The sequence below is a fragment of the Zonotrichia leucophrys genome, chromosome 4 (assembly GCF_028769735.1).
Source record: "Zonotrichia leucophrys gambelii isolate GWCS_2022_RI chromosome 4, RI_Zleu_2.0, whole genome shotgun sequence".
NCBI classification, from domain to species: domain Eukaryota; kingdom Metazoa; phylum Chordata; class Aves; order Passeriformes; family Passerellidae; genus Zonotrichia; species Zonotrichia leucophrys.
Window position 1 is genome coordinate 41,876,624 of NC_088173.1, and position 20,546 is coordinate 41,897,169.

The 20,546-nt window shown below is 37.7% G+C and overlaps 1 protein-coding gene across 22 annotated transcripts in view; it reads left to right on the forward strand.

The window, feature by feature from the left end:
- INPP4B (inositol polyphosphate-4-phosphatase type II B) overlaps positions 1-20,546 on the forward strand; it is a 263,711-nt gene that overhangs the window by 63,697 nt on the left and 179,468 nt on the right. For 12 of the 22 annotated variants that reach the window (XM_064711309.1, XM_064711306.1, XM_064711323.1 and 9 more), the window contains 2 exons: positions 15,689-15,898; positions 17,522-17,566. In XM_064711309.1, the coding sequence (XP_064567379.1) occupies positions 15,808-15,898; positions 17,522-17,566 (136 nt within the window). In that variant the 5' untranslated portion in view covers positions 15,689-15,807. Of the gene's footprint in view, positions 1-8,397; positions 8,482-15,647; positions 15,899-17,521; positions 17,567-20,546 lie in introns of those variants that run through there. The other 10 variants (XM_064711307.1, XM_064711314.1, XM_064711313.1 and 7 more) reach the window with 4 other exon arrangements.

The following is a 20,546-nucleotide window of genomic DNA, read 5'->3' on the forward strand; positions in this document are numbered from 1 at the left end:
ATATGCTGGCATCTGTGGTGAAATTAGAGATGGTGCTTATTCCAGCCAAGGGTAAAAGGCATTGGGCAAGGGTTTTTGTATATTCATGGGCTTTTGTTTTGTTTACTTTGTGTTGGGTTTTTTTTACGTTCTGTTTGCCCAGAAAAGTTTGCTCAAACTACCTCAAGGTTATCAGTTAATTGATGATGATATTTTAATATAATATTTGAATATTTACTGAACTTGAAATACATAAATTTAAAGCCTATCATATCCAAGTTGACAGGACATATTTAAATGGAATGCCAAATTGAAATTTTATTGGGAGAGAAGCCAGGAAATGAAGAATTATAATTCTGATATGGACTAAATTGAAAATCCTGCTTGCTTTGTGTCTGTACAGTGCTTTTGATTAAGGAATCCATTTCTTGTTTATTCGTGGGTTTTTTTTCTGAAAAATTCATGGGCTTGAACTTATGCTTTTACTTTAAAAAACAATAGACATTTCTAAGAGATGTGATAACCAATAACATATGAACAGGGAGTAGAAATAATATTTTTTCTAACTCTATACTAAGCTTGAAATAATACTGATTTATCAGTTAATTTTAACTGATGGTTTAAATCTGTGGGTGAAGCAGGGCAGTGAGCAGATTGACATTTTGTTGCTATTAAAGGAAAATAAGTCATCCTGCTCCTTGAATTCACCCTTGGTCACAATGGTGTGGTTCTGTGCCCATTTCTGTGTTTCTCCTGATGGTTTTTTGAATTGATTTGTTCACCAAGTTACCAGAAAAAGCATGTTACTGGGTTAGTTATCTTCAGGCTAATACTTGATATAGCTTATGGCGAGTCTCGTGTACGGCAGTGAAAGTGGCAATACAGGGGGAGAACAAAAACCCTAGATATTGTGATACATCTACATATCGATGGCAATTAGACTGGCACAGCTACCTTTATTCCTTCACCCTGAATTTATGGGATTTTGTGGCAGGCTGCTCCAAAATTCCTCGCTCCAAATAAATCTCTGCCATGACTAGTTTAAGAGCCTTGTAAGTCATTTCAAGGCCTCTTTTAGATGTTTAATAGTGAATGCTTTGAAGAAATGAAATCATAAAAGGGTAGGATGGTGTGGGCTGGAAAGGACCTTAAAGATCATTCCATTTCAATCCCTCTGCCATGGGTGGAGACAATTTCCCCTACAAGATTGCTCAAAGCCCAGTCTAACTTGGTCTTGAAAAATTAAAATGTAAACACAGATTGAGTGAAAGATAATAGATTACATACTAGAGTAACTAAACGAGCTTGTAGCAGTTTTAAACACAGTTTAACTGTGGTTTTTTTCATTTCTATGTGTTGCACATTATAGTGCTTTTTTAGGTTGGGTGTAATTTTGGAGTTTGAAGCTGTGATGTTTGGCTCTCTTACAGGTATAAGCTGGAGTTTTGGCATTAGAAGAGTTATATAGCAGTTGCTTTGGTGTTGTGGTAAAATAAGTGCTAACAGAAAAGCAAAAATAACTTGGTAGAGAATTTAACAGCTTAAGTAATGAAGGCCCTACAGGTTTTTGCCACTTATTTCCAAAATGTTGCCCATTAATCATGGGAAAACAATCTGTAGTAAGTATTGTAGTATTGCCAAGTATGTTCTTACAGAACTTGATGTGCTGTAGTTTAATTTCTCTTTTTGGCATCTTACCTGTTTTAATAGAGTGATTTTTCTCCAAGTGTAATGTACTAGACACCATCTCTCTGCTCTCTGCACCCAGTTTGTTTTAATTCAGAGGGTTCTTCTGGAGATAAAAACAGTTTTCTCATTTCGTCATATATGATCCATCTTGATAGAAATCATGGCTAAAAATAATGATTAAATTTCTAGCTTTTGGCTCCTGTTGCAGCCCATTTGCCCAACACAGAAGAGCAGGAATGGGAATAAGAGACTTATCCTAGAATTGTCTGTCACCATGTGGAACTGAAATGTGGCCTGATTTCCCACTAATCTGAAAATGAGGGTGAGCTTATTTGTTGACCTTGTATGTGATAACTTACCTTTTTTATGCAAAATAGGGTATTTGGGGATTTGTTTTTAATGAGGCCAGAACTGGGTCAAAATTAACACCTAGAATGGAGGGAGCGTAAAGGCTTAACAGGAGCTTGCATCCGGCAATGCAGAAGCAGAGTGATCTCAATATGACAGCACTTTCTTCTACTTCTGCCGAGTCATATCAAGTTATTATTTAACCCATTGCGGAAATGCCAAGTGGGACCTTTTTCTTATCTTTTCACATTTTGCCTAATATGGTCTTTGATAACTGCTTAAGGGCAGAAAATTCTGTCTTTGATCTAGGACTCAGAGGTTTTTATTCCTAGCAGCATTTTATTGGTGAATGAAGATGTTAACACATAACTGGTGCTGTTTTCTTACTGCCTTCTTGTGCTGTTGTTTAACCCATCATAAATAATCTTTCAGAACAACACTGTCTTTGCAAACTAGCAAAACTGTTTTATGTATTACAGCCATGACAGGGATAGCAATTTTAGTAACTTAACTCTTGAGTTTTAGGCACAGTTTGTTTCAGTTTATGTACTGTAGAAAGGTGATTTCACAATGCAATTACTCTAAAACACACCACTTTTTCCTGGCAAAATGAATGTTGTCATTATATCTATGTATCAACTCACAGCCATTATGTCAAAGTGAGGGGCTCATATAGTCAGTATAGCTTCATTTAAGGCTAAAATTCTGTTACACCCAAAGCATTAGTAATGATCTCTTGAAGTTTAAGGAGTGCTTGACACTGCTCTCAGGAAGGTTTATCAGCAGTGGCATTTGTGCAGAGCCTGGAGCAGCTGAAAGGAGCTCAGTCCAGCTGCCTGCAGCTGCTTGGGCATGGCAGCCTGTCTTCAGGCTGTGCAAAGTCCTGTCTCTGTGCTTAAAATCTGGGATACTTAAAATAGGCTGTTTAAATCCCGTGTTCGTTGTGCTGGGATGCTGGATAGTAACTGCAATAGGAAACCAGGGAACTCCTTCTGTTAGATCCAGCTCTCTGTAGAGCTGCTGTGCTGCTCTGGAGCTTTATGTGAAAGAAAAGCCTGAGTCAGGAAACTTCTAAAGGCATTCACCTCAAGCTGTGTTTTTTGCCCTTGTCTGCCAGTAAGGGTGCAGCTCCAGGTACTACTTCCTTGGAAGGTGGTGCTGCTTGTACAAAATCCTGCCATTTGTTGCCTTGTTGGTTGTGCTGATGCTGTTGGTTGTAGGACTAACTTATACTTAGAGCAGATCCACCAAGTGCTGGAGGGATGTTGTTCCTTCTTACATAGAATGATTTCACCAGCTGGAGGTCTGGAGTATGTGCACACTTTAGGACATGTCCATAGTGTGCATTTCCAGCTTTCACTCTCTTATATTTGCAGAAGATATGTTTTCATTTTAATTGTGGGTAGATGTATGTTTTAATAATAAGCTTGTCATAGAAATCATATTTCACAACATCTACTGTACTTTGAATTAAGATTAGCTTTTCAAGTAACTTCGATGTCTTCAGAAATGGCAGGATGGTGAGATTTATGTTCTTCATTAAACACTTTACATCAAGGCTGAATGAGGCAAACTCTATTTACATCATTGGCATTCTAGACTCAGATTCACCTTTGCCATTGTTTCTTTTAGAGTTCCGCTGCTATAAAGTCTAAAGACATGATGGATGGTGGTGCCTGAGGATAAAGTATGTGAAACTCTTTTTTGGGGTGCTATATTAAAAAATCTTATTTATTAAAAAAAAAAAAAAATCTTAAAAAACCCCTAAAAGTAATGTGGTAGAATCAAAACATTGTATAAAGTTCAATTTCAGATAATACATATTCAAAAGCTGTTACAAGAAGCTTGAAATTGACACAAGAAATGTAATAATTTGGGATTAAATTACCTGAGATAGTTTTTATGGCATAACCAGGCAAAAGATATTTTAAAAGGTTGGTATGGAAGAAAATTATTATTTTGGGTTTCCAAGTAAAAACAACACATTCTGCTACATTAATATGGCTATTGAAAAGTTTATTTATGTTTTACGCAACTAAAAAATGGATATAAGAAATGTCTTAATGGAAAAATTCTGTTCTTCTGTTCAACGCTTTTCTGCTGTGTTCTTCTACAGTGCCTGTGTTCTGAAATCAAGAGCTGTGATGAAAAGAACACATTGACCTAGGCATAAAAACATTGCCTTTTCTCCTAAAAGCAATTTTCCTGTATAAGTGCTCATTAAAAAAACCAAAAAAACAGAGGGGATAAGGGGCCCTTTATGGCATGTGTGTTTCTTATGAGCACATGTGTTTCCAGTGGTTTCCGTTTTCAGAGCTGGGATACCAACACTGTTACTACTGATGAAAGAGCATGAAAGAGTGAGCCTTGAAAATTTAGATTGTGTGTGTGTAGCCTTGTGGATGTGATACTGCTGCTTAACATTCCTAGCCAGTGTATTGGGTTAAATTCTAGCTGCATTTAAGTGCTCAATGTCTTTCAATTTATTCACAGCAAAAGCGTTTAAATGCTACCTGTAGTTCTCATATTTAATATATCGATGTGGATAAGATGTTCTGGAAAGCTGATTTTCTTACTGAAGGTCTTCCTTGTGTGAGAAACTTACCTGGAGAGAAGTTCTGTGGTAAAGAATGAACAAAGACTGGTTGTGCGGATCTCTGACAATGGTGAGAAAGATTAGTTGCAACAAGCCTAATTTAATTTTCTCTTCTTCAGAAATTATTGTATTTTTATTGGGCCCTTAGAGAGACATTACAGCTACCAGCTGAAGAAAACTTAAAGTGCTAATTTTGGTTTATTGATATTAGAAAATATAGTTACCTAATTTTGTTTTAGTTTGAAGTCCACAGCAACGTGATAAAGACAAGCATCAACTTAGTGGAAGCTGTTGCTTTCTATGAAGTTTTTTGAGTTGAGGACTAGATTGACAAAATCAAAATTGCACAGCTTTATCCTCTGTTTTGCCTCAAACTCCAGGAAGATGAAGGCAGTAGAGGGTCTGGGGCTTTTGCCCTGTGAAGACTTAGGGATACAGGACTCCAAGCCTGATGTACTCGGGGAGTAGAGAGAGCTCATAGCTGCAAGCTTCCCTAGAACAGGAATTTGGAAGAAGTCTTTAGGGCTACTGGAAAAAGGGGGAGAATCCCCCTTTTTCCTTAAAATTCTAGGGGAGAAGGAAATGGTGTTCATTCCCACTCTGAGTAGAAATCCGGGACCAGTTGGGAGTGGTATTCCTTTGGTTCCCTGACAACACAGATATGAGGTCATTCATCTCCAGGTCCTGGCTGGGGGAGATTTAGTGGTGTTTGACCAAGAGAACTGAAAATGCAGCTGTAGCAATGTTACTGTGTCAGCCATATAATTCTACCAGGTTGTCTGTAAGCTCGCAGTGTCCTAAAGTGTAGCTGGGCTAGATGTGACAAAACAAAATGGTTTCATTATTCATGTGTGTTACTTTCAAGTGTTCAGCTGGTGGGTTCTCCTCACACCTTATCAAATGTGATTACACATTACAGCATCTCAGTGTGATAAACACGCCCTTCTGTAACGCTGAAAAGTCACTGTTAGCTGCTTTGACGTATAAATTATTAGTAATGTGATGGATGTAGTGGGTATGGAAGTCAGTGTTGTAAGTAGCTTCACAGGGTTTCTATCCAACAGAGTGAAAATATTGTGCTAATTCTTTAATGTGTTGTTATTTTAATATACCCTAGATTGTTGCTTGCCCTTTATGCTGTGTCATTTTGGTCCATTTCCTGGGGAATATCTAATACTTCATTCAGTGTTTAGGGCACAGAACTTACAGTGAGATGGTGTATGAGACAATAAATGCCTTTTTGAGGGTGGCTAAATGTCAGAGCACTGATGAGGCTGCTAAATGAGAGAACTGTTAGTTGAAGAGGTTTTTTTTTGGGGAAGCATTTTTCTGTTTTGCTCTAGATGGAAAATAGACTAGTAAATGGAAGCAGGAGAAATAATGGTCTATTTATTTTAGATTGAGACCATAAACTTTGCTGCTCACTAAGAGTGTCTGTGTGCAAACTGCTTGTAAAAGTCTGTCTGGAAGGATTTGGCAGCATAGCACAGGAGAACTTATTAAAACCACAGGGGAGCAAATGTGTAACGCCGTGTCAGTATCATACATGTACCTGTTTGCAGGGGGATGTGTGCATGTGTGTTTGTAGTGCTTTGTGGACATACATCCTTGTGTTCACAGACAGCTGAAAGCCATTGCATAGATGGGAGCAGATTTGGAAACAAGATTACTATAAAGAAAAAAGGAGTTGTATGTGGCTCTTTTGGGGAGTTGGTGTTTGGTTTAGGGAGGGTGTACCATGGCTGAAATTTTCCTTAGTCGCTTATAATGTAGTCTGGAAAGTTTTTGATTTACTGTTTGAGAACAGTGCTAAAACTATGACTTCTAGGGCTTAGTTTTTTTCTTCTCTTTTTTATACCTGTAATTACACCTTCAAGTTGGAATATGAAGCCCCTATGAAGGTTATAGTTGGCTCTGTAAAGGGTTTCTAAGCAGTTATGTTGCAATAAACATTGACATTTCCAGAACACTGTACAGCTTCATCATCTTCAATCCAGTGCTTTCAGCTGCACTCTTCTTTTAATAATAGTCATGAATGTGCTTTAATTTTATGCTGAAAAATCTTTGGGGAAACTTTAATTGCTGTTATCTCTACTTCAGCATTTGACTTAGTTGTTTCAGAAACTGTAAACTGCCTTTTTATGACTGAAGAAGGAAAATGCAGAAGGGCTCGATAATGGCTATTGAACCTTAACTTGCTCATGGTCATGCATTAAAATCACTGTTTTTCTGTCTGTGTGACAATATGTTCCCTTTAGAGCAGCCCAGTCTGAATAATTTTTCAAAGAAATCAGTTTACAAATAGTTTCTAGATAAGACAGTTTATTCTTAGTGTACTACAGCTTGTCTCTTGAATTCTGGTATGTTTCAATACAACATTGTGTGCTCTTTTCATACTCTTCTGTTTCATTTTAACCTTTTGTTTCCTTTGGGTGTTGATTTGTGTTTAATAACTGGGTTTGGTGTGCTCATTTAGTAAGTGGTAAAAGGTTAGAGAGAATAAATAGAGAGTTTTCAAGGAAATCCTTTTTAGACTTTCTGAAGTGTTATGTGCTCTGTTTCTAGTCAGCCTTTCAGTCTTGTATTGAATTGTCACAGTTTTGGTCGTGAAAGACTGTATCACTATAAGTAAAAGGTCCTTTTGTGAGAAAAGCAGGATCAAGACATCCACTTGAAAATTAACCTGAAACCCTTGGCAAAAAGTTTGGGTCTTGTTCTGGTGGGCCAAATAAAGCAGCATAGATACAGAGAAAGGGGTAGACAAGAAAACTTGTGCCTATTAGGCAGGTGTTATAAATATGAACTGTTTTGAAATCATTCAGTAAGTGGCAGATATGTCAAATCTAAAGTTCAGGCTTTTCTTTAAAATTGCTGCACAACATGAAAAATATTTTATCTTTAGGATCACTTGGAATAAAGTGCTACCTGAGGAAGGAGTGCTAAAACAAGCATTTGCATTAATCCCTGCAGAATCTCTCTAAAGTTGAGAATGAGCTCTTGACATTCATATTGGGGAACCTGGTATGAAGGGTGTGTATGGGTGCATAGTCTAAGGGTTATTTGTTACTAGATGTTCAGGACAAAAAATGGATAATAAGAGTTTTAAGGGAAAAAAAATTAATCCTGAGGGAGTGATTGATAGCTTCACTCTTCTGAAATATGAGTTACACTTAATAAATAGAAGAGTTTGCATCTTGTCTGCAAAGCACTCACAAAAAATTATAGTGGTGACTTGAATCCTATTGCATTCAGCAATAGGTCCATATCATTTAATGTCACTTGAATTTCATAGCCACAGACCATATTCGAAATTTCAAGTGCTGATAAATCCATCCCTTTCAAATAAAAATGGAGGAGAAATGCCTTCTGTAAAATTATGTGCTATTTTGTTCACTTGTAAATATCCTGGTCTTTGAATACAATCTGACATTTGATTCAACCTCGTTAGAAAATATGAAAGTTTGAATGAGCTGGGCTTGCCTAACTTGCGTAGGAATGAGGTGTCATCTAAACTTTTGAATACTGGAAGCATGACAAAAAACCTCTGAAGTTACTTTTTAAAGTCTCCTGCAGGGTCTTTTCTTACAGTTTACTCATTTTGTAACTCATTGATCTGAAACAGGATGGCGCGGATCAGTAATTAAAGAATGCCTTTGTCCATCTGCCTAGTGCCTTTATGCTTTGTTGTCTTTGTGTGTCCGTGTCACTTCAGGTGTGAACAGCCAAACAGAAGGGCTTCCCAGTCAGGTTCCAAATCCTAATGTTTTGCCATCTTTGTTTCACAGGGTTCTGGTGCCTCTGAATGGTAATCCTGGAGTGCTTCTGGGTAGCGGAATTCAGGAGTAAAACAGATGTTTCAGTAGTTCTCAGTAATTAGGACATATCTCAACGTGTTCAGTGTGTCACTTTCATTTCTGCCAACAAAAATGAAAATAAAAAACCCCAGTCACCTAGGCACTGGAATTTTGCTAGAAATTTAACTAGAATATATCCTGCTGTCTGTTGGATGCACACACTTAAATACTGGTGGTCTCTGAATTCATGCCTACAAAGAAAGTCGTAAAATCAAGTGAAAGCCACGTCATCATGTTTCTCTGACAATAAATAGAAGTTTGAGATTCTGTTTTGTCAGATACCTTGTACAAGATGGGGTTTATGTTGATGCATAGTCAATGCATCTTATTCTTCAATAACTAATCATTGCTAAACTCCCTATTAAATGACAAGTTTTCTGGTTTTCTTACCTCTTACCAATTCTTCATTCATAAAATTGTTGAAAACAGCAGAAAACATAGCTATCTCATATAAATCAGAATCCTTATTTAGGGGAAAGATTTTATTTGGAGAAAGTGCTGACAGTTTTCTCTGCAGGAGCCGCTGAATTAGCCATTGTATTACAATTTTTTTTTATGACATGAATTCTTTCTGATACCTCTGCAGAGTTTTGAAGTCCTTAGAACAGTTTGCCATTTTCTGTTAGCTGTGATGGTCTAAGACCAGAGGTAAAAAAGTTAGGCTGCATTTGTGGGCTTGATGGATACATTTAAATTCAGTAGAAGCTCCTAACATCTTTTTATGTGCCAAAATCTCCAGCTCACTTCTAAGAAAGTGTTGCGTTAATTACGCTGACTTTTGTCCTCACCTGCTGAAGTGATTCATAGTGGTTGATCGTGTTTGAGAAGGCAGTGACTTAAATTATATTCATTGTGAAATTTATCTTTATCGGGGTGGTATTCTGAGGAGTAGCTCAAATCCTTTATCTTTTGTAGGGAACAAAGTCATATATTTTGTACCTGGTGTTGAGGCACTGCATCCAACGGGATTTCTTTCTGGGTTTGGAAGTATTGTTCTCCTTGACTATAAGAGCTGAATGTTTCCCATGGACTCTCAAATTGAGGCTTTCTAATTGTGCCCTCAGTGAGTCCAGTTCATTCATAGAATTCCCAGCTTTTGAGTATTAATACACTTATGTCAGTTCCCTTCTGGCACTGGTGTTCCAGTGCTTGAACACTTCAGGCTGCCTGTGGAGAAAAAGGAGCCTGTGGATATGTGTGGAGGAAGAAATAAGCTTGTACCTTCCAAAACCAAGCTTTGAAGGTTGATGGTGTTTCAGTAGGAGCCATTCTGTGCATCCTCTAAAAACATATTAAAGGGGGACATAGGAGACAGTGCAGGAGACTCTGGGTAAAAAGAGCCAGCAAATGATGATGAATTCCTGGGGCATGACCAAACAAGATAGAGGAAAAGACAAGACAGGGAGAGGAGTAATGTATTTCAGGCTTGGCAGTTTTCCTATGCTGGAGAGCAAGATGACAGCCTAGCTGATGATTTGTTGGATGGAAATAGAAAGCCATACTATTATGAGGTATTAGAACAAAACTGAAGACAAATGAAGATGATATACAGTGTACAGAATGAGGATAAAATACTAAAAGAAGTGAAATAATAGTCCATGTACTGTAGGGTAGAATGAAATTCAGAAGACAAAAGGGGGTAGAAAAGCCAAACTCAGGAACTAGGAAGAGAGGCCTTTTATCAGTAGGGGTTTTGACCATGAAAAGCTAGTTGGGTTGTCATAAGATTAGATCCATTGGCTATTGGGAGCCAAATAAAGCTATAGAATATGTATCTGTGATTTTAAAGGATGCAGATGAAATGCAGGCTAGGAGGACATACCTGCTCACAATGTCAAATTTCTTGTGGAACTGATGGAGGACAGTTGTGCCACAGCACACGGCAGAAGCTCCAAGAAAGAGGCTGTGAGATTTAACTTGTGGTAAAAGGACATTTTCTTCATCTTGCAAGCTTCAATTTGGAACTATGAAGGGGGATTGGAGAGAGCCTTTGTCCTGTTGTCTCCATGTGTCTCTGACTGGTGGATTGAATCCTAGGAGCCGTAAAAGTGAGAAATGGAGACTGACGGGGATATTGAGGAAGAGAACATGATGTGGAGCAGTGGAGTAAGCATGGAGGGAAAAATAAGGACATGTTCCTGCAACCTCTAGTGATTGTGGAGCTGCTGATTACCTCAGGGCACTGTGGGCTCTGAAACAGGTGGGCTGTACAGAAGAAGTCAGACAAAGTAGATAATCCTGCCAGGGCTTCTAGTCGAGTGCTCGGAAGGTTTCCAAGTGGACCGTGGAAGGAAAGAGAAGGATTTGTTAGATGAACTTTGACTCTGCATGTGGCTGATGGCTTTATGTGCCCTGGGAACTGCTCACCATTAGCAGGACAGGGTGGTCTTTGGGTCACTGTTGTGCTTCCCTGAAATGGGGCAGTAGGAGCTCTGTGACTCGGTGTTCAAACTGACCCCAGGAACAGTCTGAAGGTGACCACTATGTTGCACAGAGCCTCGTGCATGTAGAACTCTGCTTCTCTTGATCTGTAAATCTCTTCTGTCATTCAGGAAGAGAGATTCCTGCAAGGCTGTATTGCTTCACTGTGTGTGGTCCCTTAGTGAGAGTTAGGGAGGTAAGAGCTGGAACATCCAGGTAGGGCTGGCGAGGAGGGTGGCAGGGAGCAAAGGAAGAAAACAGAGATCTTCTTACATGGTCAGTCATCTGAATCATATTAGATGAATTTCACAAATCAGGAAAATAATAAAAAAGGGGCCTGTATGTTGGAATGCCCCTAAGACAGCAAGCATTCCCTTTTGCCATTTGTAGTATGCAAGCCACTTGAACTTGGAGACTTTTGTTTTAATTTTGGTGGCTTAGAAAGACAGGTCAGGATCATTCCCTATTTTGGAGATGCAATAAGTGAGGCATATGCAAAGGTTTCTGTTGCAGATCTAGACAGAGCAAGAAGATCTCTGAATCCTGCCTTTTTAAGGCAGACTGATGGTCCAGCCAGAGATACGAACTGCTTCCATTCAGCAAAAGCAGTCCCCTGCTTTGCAAAGCCCCCCCTTGGAATTTCCAGTGAATGCTGCAGTGTATTTGTTCAGGCATCTTGAGATATCAATGTTTGTGTGGTTTGCATTGCTTCCAGTATAGGTGTGGCATTTAACGAAAGGGTATAAGCAGTGTGGAAGGTGACAGGTACGAGAAGAAACTGTTCTACTGCAGTAGTCAGCCTGGGGCATCATGCTGTATTCATTTCAAATACTCTCTTAGTGAGGCTCTGTAGGGACTTAAATGGAGCTTATAATAGTAACTTATGTAAGTTTCTTCCAGCATTGCAAAATTTAAAAAAAAAAAATCACTGAAGATAAAAATTTTAATTAAGTTCTTTATCTTTGATTGAAAATGTAACTTGCAAAGAAAGATTACCATGCCATCATGAGTAACCATGGGATGATTTCATCACTACTAATTTGAACATGAAATGCATCAGCATATAGAATTCAGACAGCTTTGTGAATTAAAAGCCTCTGATGTCTGTATTAGAAATATCCTGCGGTTATAATTTATGTATCAAAGCTTTCATTCTACTTTTGTTACAGCATATGGTGGTTAGCTGTGATGGTGCTTTATATTTTACAGTGTCAGTGACTCACTGATATTCTTAACGCTTTTCCTCTGCTGAGTGAGCAGCTGAGCTGAGAATTGCTTTTTTGCTGCTGTGTGTGAAAAGAGACAGACAACCTTTGACCTTTTAGAACTCTCTTACTTTGCACGTTAGCATGGGGGGAAAAATAGTGATCCTTTAAAAAAGTCAAAGCTTTCATTGTGGATATTGACCATGGGCTTTGTACATTTTACTAATTTGAATTATCCCAGTAATTTCGTCTGTCTTGTTCAACATTTGTTATGCTTAAACTCTCATGAAGGAAAATATAGCAAGCCAAAGAGAGTCAGTCTTCCTGTCACCTTTAACTGTTTAGTAAAATAAACCAATAAAATCTTCTTTAAAAAAAAGGTTAATAACAAGTGAATAAGATATAAAACCAAAGGGTTTTTTCAAAACTACTCGTGGTAACTCCTTTCAGCAGTAACAGTATGGCATAGGTGCTTGTGTTCTACAATAACTTGTTAGCAGCAAAGTATGAAGTGCTTTTGTCCACCTATGAAATACTACTGCATTTAGGTGTATTATTTATATTGTTATGGATTAATATATCTCTTATTTAAATGTTAATATTTTAATAAAACATGGAGGAGCAATTTTTATTGAATTATTTATATAACTCTTCTGATATGTCTGCCATTTGTTTGAGGCCTTCATTACATTTGTGGGTCCATTAGTTTCATTTTGAGAAAGATTCATATTATTTTTTTTCTCTTTAACTTTCTCTTTTAACTTGGAATTAAATGTCTGAGCTTGTTAGGGACTACTGTATACAGCTGATTTAAAATAATAGTCAGCAACTATTTGAAGGAAAAGAGCATAGAGGTTATGATCTTTCTTACATAAATAAACCTGTGTGCTCCTTTATTGCAACAGACTCTTTTACCAGTGTGTGTTTTTCATGTTGTGTTTCCTCTGGCAAGATGACTTTTGGTACACAAACCTTCCAGTACCTGAAGGTGGATCTTCGTACTGATACCTTCATTCTTACTGCAGAATGGAACTTTTTACATTTGCAGTGATGAGTACTTTCCAGGTTTTTCATATGCTTTTCAGAGTTAAACTTAGCTGTCAGAGTACTCCAAGGCACTAAATATAGCAGACTGTGGTTTCTGAAGTATAGTTTAGAATGAATTTCCGCATCTGAAAACTAGCACTAGATCAGAATTATGCCCACTCCTACTGCATTTCACTCTCCATTTCTGGTTCCATGCATATTAATGATGATTCAGTGTGCCTTTTGAGCTTGGCAGTCTGATTTTTACAGCTAAGAGGTAAATCTAAATAACATGATTTCCTGAATTGAAAAACATAGATTTCCTCCTAAAGCAGATGTTTTTTATCAAGCTAGTGGTAGGATATTTCAAGGCAAGATTACTGTTCCTATTTCCATTTAAAGATAATGGGCTAAAAGAAAGGAACACCTTAGTATATTTGTATTTTGGCTGTTAAGTGTTGACTTGTTTCTCTGACAGCTTTTCTTTCACCTAAGGAATTTTGGATTCCAAACTTTTTATTAAAATTGTCTGTGCTTTTAAAGGTTGAATGGTACAAGCAGATGTTTACTTTGTGGTTTGTTTTTTGTGTGTGTGCATTTTGGCGGCTTTTTTTGTGTCTGGGTGGTTTCTTTTTTTATGGTTGTTCAGTTTTTAAAGTTTTGTTTGGTTGGTTCTTGTTTTGTCTTTTTTTAAATAAAGTTCATTAGTTAGTTTTGATCTTGATGCTGGTTTATTACATACCTTTCCTTTCAATTTTCCACTAGTAGCTCCAAAATGCTATGAAATATGACTGACTTCAGACTCATTGATGTCAATGACAGGAGGAAGTAGAGCACTCTGCAGATGTAGACCTTATCAGGGCAACAGAAAAGTTACTAGCTCTCCTAAATACTGCTCTTTCTGAAGGTTATTCATGAAAGCGTGGCTCACATGGAGTACCAGATCCCAGGAGAGCTTACAGCTGACTCTCCTGTCTCTTCAGTCAGCTTGGTCAAACAGCAGAGCTCATCTTGGTGAGGTTTGGTCGCTCAAGCAAAGATCTTGTCTGAAAACAGGCTCTAATGAACATCTAAACATCTCTAAGATTTTGGATATTCTTCTCTCAAGAATTGAATATGTGTTTTTTCTGAGTCAGGGTTAAAGGCAAGCGTTTGAATCCTTTTTAGCTTTTTATCTGCCCCTGAAGCAGATGTTTCCAGTTTATCTTTCCAGTCTTTCCTCATAAGATCTATGGTCCAGCTGGTACATGTAATGTTACCCAGCATTTTCAGCAGCATCTGCAGCCACACAGTTGTATTTCCTTAGATCCATCCCAGACAAAAAGCTTGTCTGACCTCCACAGGGATTTGTACACAGTTTTTAGAGCCTTCCAGACTTGAGGTTTCATCTTTTATCCCCTCCATAACCATAAAAACAGAGGTTATTGTAACTGGCAGATGCTCAGTTTATGAAGTGCAAAGAGGTTTAGAATAACATGTGTGCAAGTGCCCAAGGTTAGATACTCAAGGTAGTAAAATAAATTTAAGTTCACATTGTATGGAAAATAACTTTTCTATGTTGTTTGTATTTTCAAGCTAAGTATGAAAACCTTTCAGTGTTCTGTTTTTTCCAGTGGTATGATATATGGCTGATTTAGCTCAGAATGATTTTCAGGCCCAATGAAATACCTCAATCCTTGTTAATACAATAGCACAGGTGTTTTATAGATTTTTTTGTTTCTAAATTAGTTAGTAACTTGTTAAAAAAAAAATTTATTTTCTTTCTTTCTCAGTTTGCTCGTCTCGGTGTGTGTAGCCCTAAATGCCACATTGAATTTGTGGCTCTGTGAAGCTATCTATTCTACAGAATTTTAAATGTCTCCAAGGTGTTTTTTCTTCCTGCTCTAATCTTAATCAAATGAGCAGCCCTTGCTGCTTACCTGGATTCCTTGGGAGCTTCAGTGTCTTCCCCCCCCCTTCTTCTTTTGTTCTCAGAAAGTTTGATCATTAAACAATTAGACTTGAGGCAGAACAGCAAATGACACATGGATAATGGTGAGGTCTGAAGCTCCCACATATAACCTGTTGAGTCTTCACAGGGGAGTTATGTCATGCTAAATTATCTGCATGTGTTCCTGATTGTATTCTGGCAAGGATGAATGAGAGGCTGAGCATAATGGAGATCTTTAATAGAAGAGATGATGGACACATTAATTCTGGTGAATCCCACTCTCTGAGAGAACTGTGTCTGCTGCCCTAAATCAAATTCTTAGTCAAATTAGCTGCTCAGAGAGCTGCCTGGTAGGCTGCAGAATCTGTGCTGGAAAAGGATTTCCCATTTTGGGTTGATTTTGCCACCTAATTTAACCATCAGTTAACCAATCCTGGAACTACTCTGTGGATATGCTTAGCACTGCACCAGTTCTGAAGGAGCTGGGATTTGACCCCAGAGGTAGATGGGGCTGCATGGTTCTGTGACCATGAATACACGTGTGTATGTAGTGGTTTTGATTGTTTGTGAAATCAGTATTTCCATCACCCCCTTTCCAGGCACAGTCCCTAAGAGCTGCTTTCGTGCTTTCTAAGTGCAGAACCGGACCTTTGCCTCGAAGCTGCCTCAAAGCCGGGCTGTGAATCTTGTGCTGTGGCACTGGGAGAGGTGAACTCGGAAGATTGGCAGGATAAAATTCAGCAGCTCCGGAGGCTGGTCATGGAAATCAAAGAGGAGAGACCATCAGATGAAGCACGACAGTTTTTCCCTTCATCCCAGTTAGACAGTCTAGGAGAGCCCCAGTTTACCAGTAAGTGCATGTATTTTATGGAATGGTACCATAAAAGTGACCCAGTCTCTGTGGCAGTTCAGATAGTGTCACAAGCAGGGTACAAAATGCTGTTCAACTTCTTGCCTGTCAGAGTGCAGTTTAGAGGAAATAAACTGATGAAAATTGTCTTTCCATTTTTTCCCCAATATGTTTTGGTTTATGCACATAACCTTCAAGGGAACAAATGTGGGATTTCTGTGTTTCTGAGTTGTTCTCTCTTACCTATTTTCTTCTAATAAGAATAAAAGCATTTTTTTCCTCTTTTATGTCCTACATGGATTACTGTTTAAAATATAGTCTGATAATGTTGATGAATGTACAAATCTTTAGTGATACTTGAACTACTATCACAGGTCTGTTCTATGTGATGTAAAAGCAGTCTGGGGATTTGAATGCAAGTACCTGCTGAGTTGTATTTGGTGGTGCACTGCAGTCAGAAGGCTGTATTTCAGTTGCCCAGTCACTTAATGCTATAGCCAGCATTCATGAAGGTGTTTCAGGCCAATATGGCAGAGTTCAACTCAAATTTATTAAAGCTCCATTAAAAACAAGAAAACCAACAAACAAAAAGAAATCCTCTTTTTGTTTTCTTTTTGACCTATCTAAGCTCTGCAGCTGTAATTTTCCTCACACAGATGTGAATGAATAGCTGCACTAATGAGAACAGTGTGAATCTAGACTTAGCAGCATAATGTGTTTATGGAGCAGACATAGCTATAGTTTTGGGGTGATTTTTTTTTGTTTGTAGGTTTTACAATTTTTTTTAAACAAAAATCTTACTTGAGTTCATATACCAACTATAATCTTTCCCATCAGACCAATTGCTTCAATACTGACCAATAATGAATAATAGTGCTTACTAGAGAATACAAAATGTCAAAAAGAGAGTTTAACTTGTACAAGTTCATTGAAACTAGTTGTGATCCAATTAGTTTGTGTGTCAGGTAAACACCAAAGTGTTATTCACCTATCCCTCCTTGCTTCCTACTTTTCTGTTGTTGCATCTCTGTGATTCACTCCTTTATTTTAGCATAAGAAAATATTGCCCTTTGCAATAGAACATAATTCCACAATGGATTAAACTGTTCCTGTCCCAGTTTTGTAAGAAGAGGAATTAATGTGTTTATTCTCCAACAAAAGAAGTTGGGCTCATTGCTATACAATTTGTGGATCAATAATGTGTTTATATTTTACTCTATTAACCTGATCTACCTACTTTCACTAAACATGGAGTTTGATTTAATGTGATGACATACCTACTTAAAAATTACTTATAAGACTTAATATTTTCCCAACTCATATATAGTCAGCCACTGTGACTGGAAATCTTACGAGTAACACAGCCATGAAAACCTGGTTTTTTACCCTAGTTTCCTTTCCCAGCAGCAGAAAGTTTCCATTAAGAAGGAAGTCTTCTTCAAAAGTAGCCTTTTTTCAGGCAGGTATTTCATCCAAGTTTGCTTTGACCATGAGTTTCTAACATAGAATGTTACTTCAGTGGCAATGGCAGTAGTTATAGGCATGTCAAAGTTTTGCTGTGTATTAATTTGATTTCCATGTCTTGCCTTTTATCTCTAATATTTTTTTTCTTGACCTTTTAAGGTATTCAGAGAATTGCAAATGAGCCAAAGCTGGAGTTCAGTCTTGGTAAGATACAATTTTGAATTTTTGAAACTATAATGGCCTGTGTGTGAAAAGTTTTTATGTATATAGTGCTATACAGTGTAGCATGTGACCTTTTTAAAAAATTGAAGGTCTAGATGGGAGAAGTGCCTGTGTGTGCCTTTTGAAACACTGATTTTAGATTCTTAATTGGTTGGAATGGCTAAAGGTTATTGAATTCTCGAGGGCTATGCTGCTCCACCAGGGTGAAAATCTGCCCAATAGCTTTGTGAATGTAGCTTTTGAAATACTACTTAGTTGGAAAAAGACATTTAATTTGAAGTTTTTGAAACAATATCCAGATAAAAGGACTGTTGCTTTAGAACAAACTTTAATCTAAATGTGATGTTATTTGGTAGTGTGGAGGCAATATAAATATTTACCTAACTTTGCCATTTTATACTTAGTAATACTTAGTGTACTTTAAAATTGGTATATGAGAATTATATATTGTTATAGCATGTAGCAGAATTGTTTTGGGATGGATTCTATCAGCTCAAGCTTCCCCTTCCATTTAGAAGTACAAAATAATTGAGATTGCTCAGTAAGTCAAGCAATCTAATTGAATAATGGTATATTTGTAGTACAAGACCAAGGAGCACAATATGTCAGCTCAAAATGTGCAAAGCAAGCTTGGCTACTTTTCGCTATTCTTTCAGTGCAAAAGCTTTGAAGCCTTTGAAATAGTAAGTGAAATAATTATTTGCTGTAGAATCACTGAACACAGAAATTCTGTGTGGGAAATAAGAACATTGGTTAGTGGCTCCACTCGCCTCGGGTCTTTGCCAACTGAAATGATCCTGTGATTACTCCCTGCTCCTGTGTATGGGAAAAGAACACAGTCACAAATAGTGACTTTTCAAATTCTAAACTTGAACTAAAACTTGTCAAATTTGTTACAACATTTACATCCATATGACCTGTGAATATATATCTGATGTTGGGTAGCAGTACACTAAGAGACTTTTACTCAGTGTTATTCAGTATCTGTTAAAATTCACTCTGGTATAAAAACTTTTATAGCATCTGTTGCAAAAAACATTTAAGTGCAAGAGGGAGAGGGAAATACAGATAACTGTGAGCAGAATATTATATAAGTATCAATTAGACTGCTCTATTTGGAGAATTGAAATAGTATACAAACAACTGTCCTTCAGAAACTCCAAACGCAGCAAACATGAGTGATGTGGCTCCTGTGGTTCTGTTTTTGCTCCTTGCATTTTGGGGGCTTCTTTCCTGGCCTTGTCCTTGGAACTGGGTTGCACTCAGCTTGTGTTTTGCTGCAGCTACACTGATTGAAAAGCTGACACCTTAAAACTGTGCCCTTTGAGGCAGACACAGTTCTATTTGATACAGCTATTTTTAGAATACCTTACATTTTATCTGTGTATTTTTTATCTCTATGTCTTTTAAAAATTAGGTAGTTATGGCATTGCAAAAAATTTTGTCGAGTAGGTTATGGGGTTTTTTCTGTATAGACTATTTCTGCAGAAATTATTAAATGTTGCATGGAACAAAGGCCTCGTTCTCTGTTGGTGGGAAATCACCATGTTATTTAATCGTTAAGAGCAGGTTTAACTTTTCTGTGCATTTCTATTTACATTTTATAGGTGATGTGACTGCAGAGCCAGTAATTGCAGCATTCCAGCAATAACAAACTCTCAGAATGACTCAGGTGTAGGGTAGGGGAGGGAGGAAGGTGCTACAGGCACTGACTGCAAATTAGATGAGCAGTGCTTCAGGAAAAGTTGCTTTCAGTGATAAATGTGCCCCAGCAGGCAGAAGTGTAAAAACAAAGTAAAGAGTTGTTTGGGCTTGTGCGGGATGGATCTCTGTTCACTCAGGGTCAGTGTTTGTGTTTTGCATTGGGCTGTTCCTAGTTGGCATTTATGTTCTGTAGTTTGTTCTGCAGCAATATTGATTGAGTTGTGATTTTATACACTGGATCCTGCTGCTGCTCAGGTAACAATTAGGAGTAGCAGCATAAACCTCTTGATTTTGGCTGATAGTCCTGTCCAGAGTCCTAAGTCAGGAATATTTGGCAACACAGGCAGTTGTATAACGGTGATTCTTAGTGTCTTGAATCTTAAACAGTACTAAATATTTAAGCATAACACATTTGCATTAGGGGAATCCACCTTCAGTGACTGAACAGTCAATGAAATTCTTAGCAGTTATCCTTCTGACTGCAATATCAGCGTTCCCATGCCAACACTTTCCAGCTCCAGCAGCCCTGGTCACCAGCACTGTCATATTGTTCATATTCGTATTTGTTATGTAATCAATATTATTGTATTAGTTAAGTAGCATACTTACACATATATATGCAAATAGGCATTTGCTTCTATCATTTGATATACAAATGTGTTGAAATACATTTAAAAAAATTGTAACATCTCATAATTGTAGTTTAAGTCTCTTGTCACATGTTGGTCAATGAATAACATTCAGAAGTGGAACTCCAGTAACTAAAACAACATATAGCTTTTAAATTATGTTTGAGTGCTGCCAAATACATGAGTTTTATTTGGGGACATTATAACAAAGTGCTGCTGTTCAGTGTTGGAAGTTCTGATAACTGAAGCTTGAAATAATGATACTAAAATTCTTCCTAGAGTTTTGTATTTTGTTATGGTAGTTACCTTGCAACATCCTATGTCCATAATACTCTGGAAAGCATTCCTTTCATATAATGTCTAAATATTGCCTTCTCTTATTTTATTTGAAAGTGCAATAAAGTGCTATCTTTTTTCTTTTTCCCTGAGGTTAAAGCAAAGAATAAACCTGTGTTCTGTATGCAGTTCCATGAAGCATTGGGAAGGGAGAATGTGACAGCCTGTGCAGGGTGATGAGTAGAGAGGAGGAGCAGGGCAAAAGGAATGAACCCCAATACTGGGCCTGAATAACAAACCAGTGAAACTGATAAAAATCTTTCCCATGACTTTGAAGTGTGAGGTTTTAGATC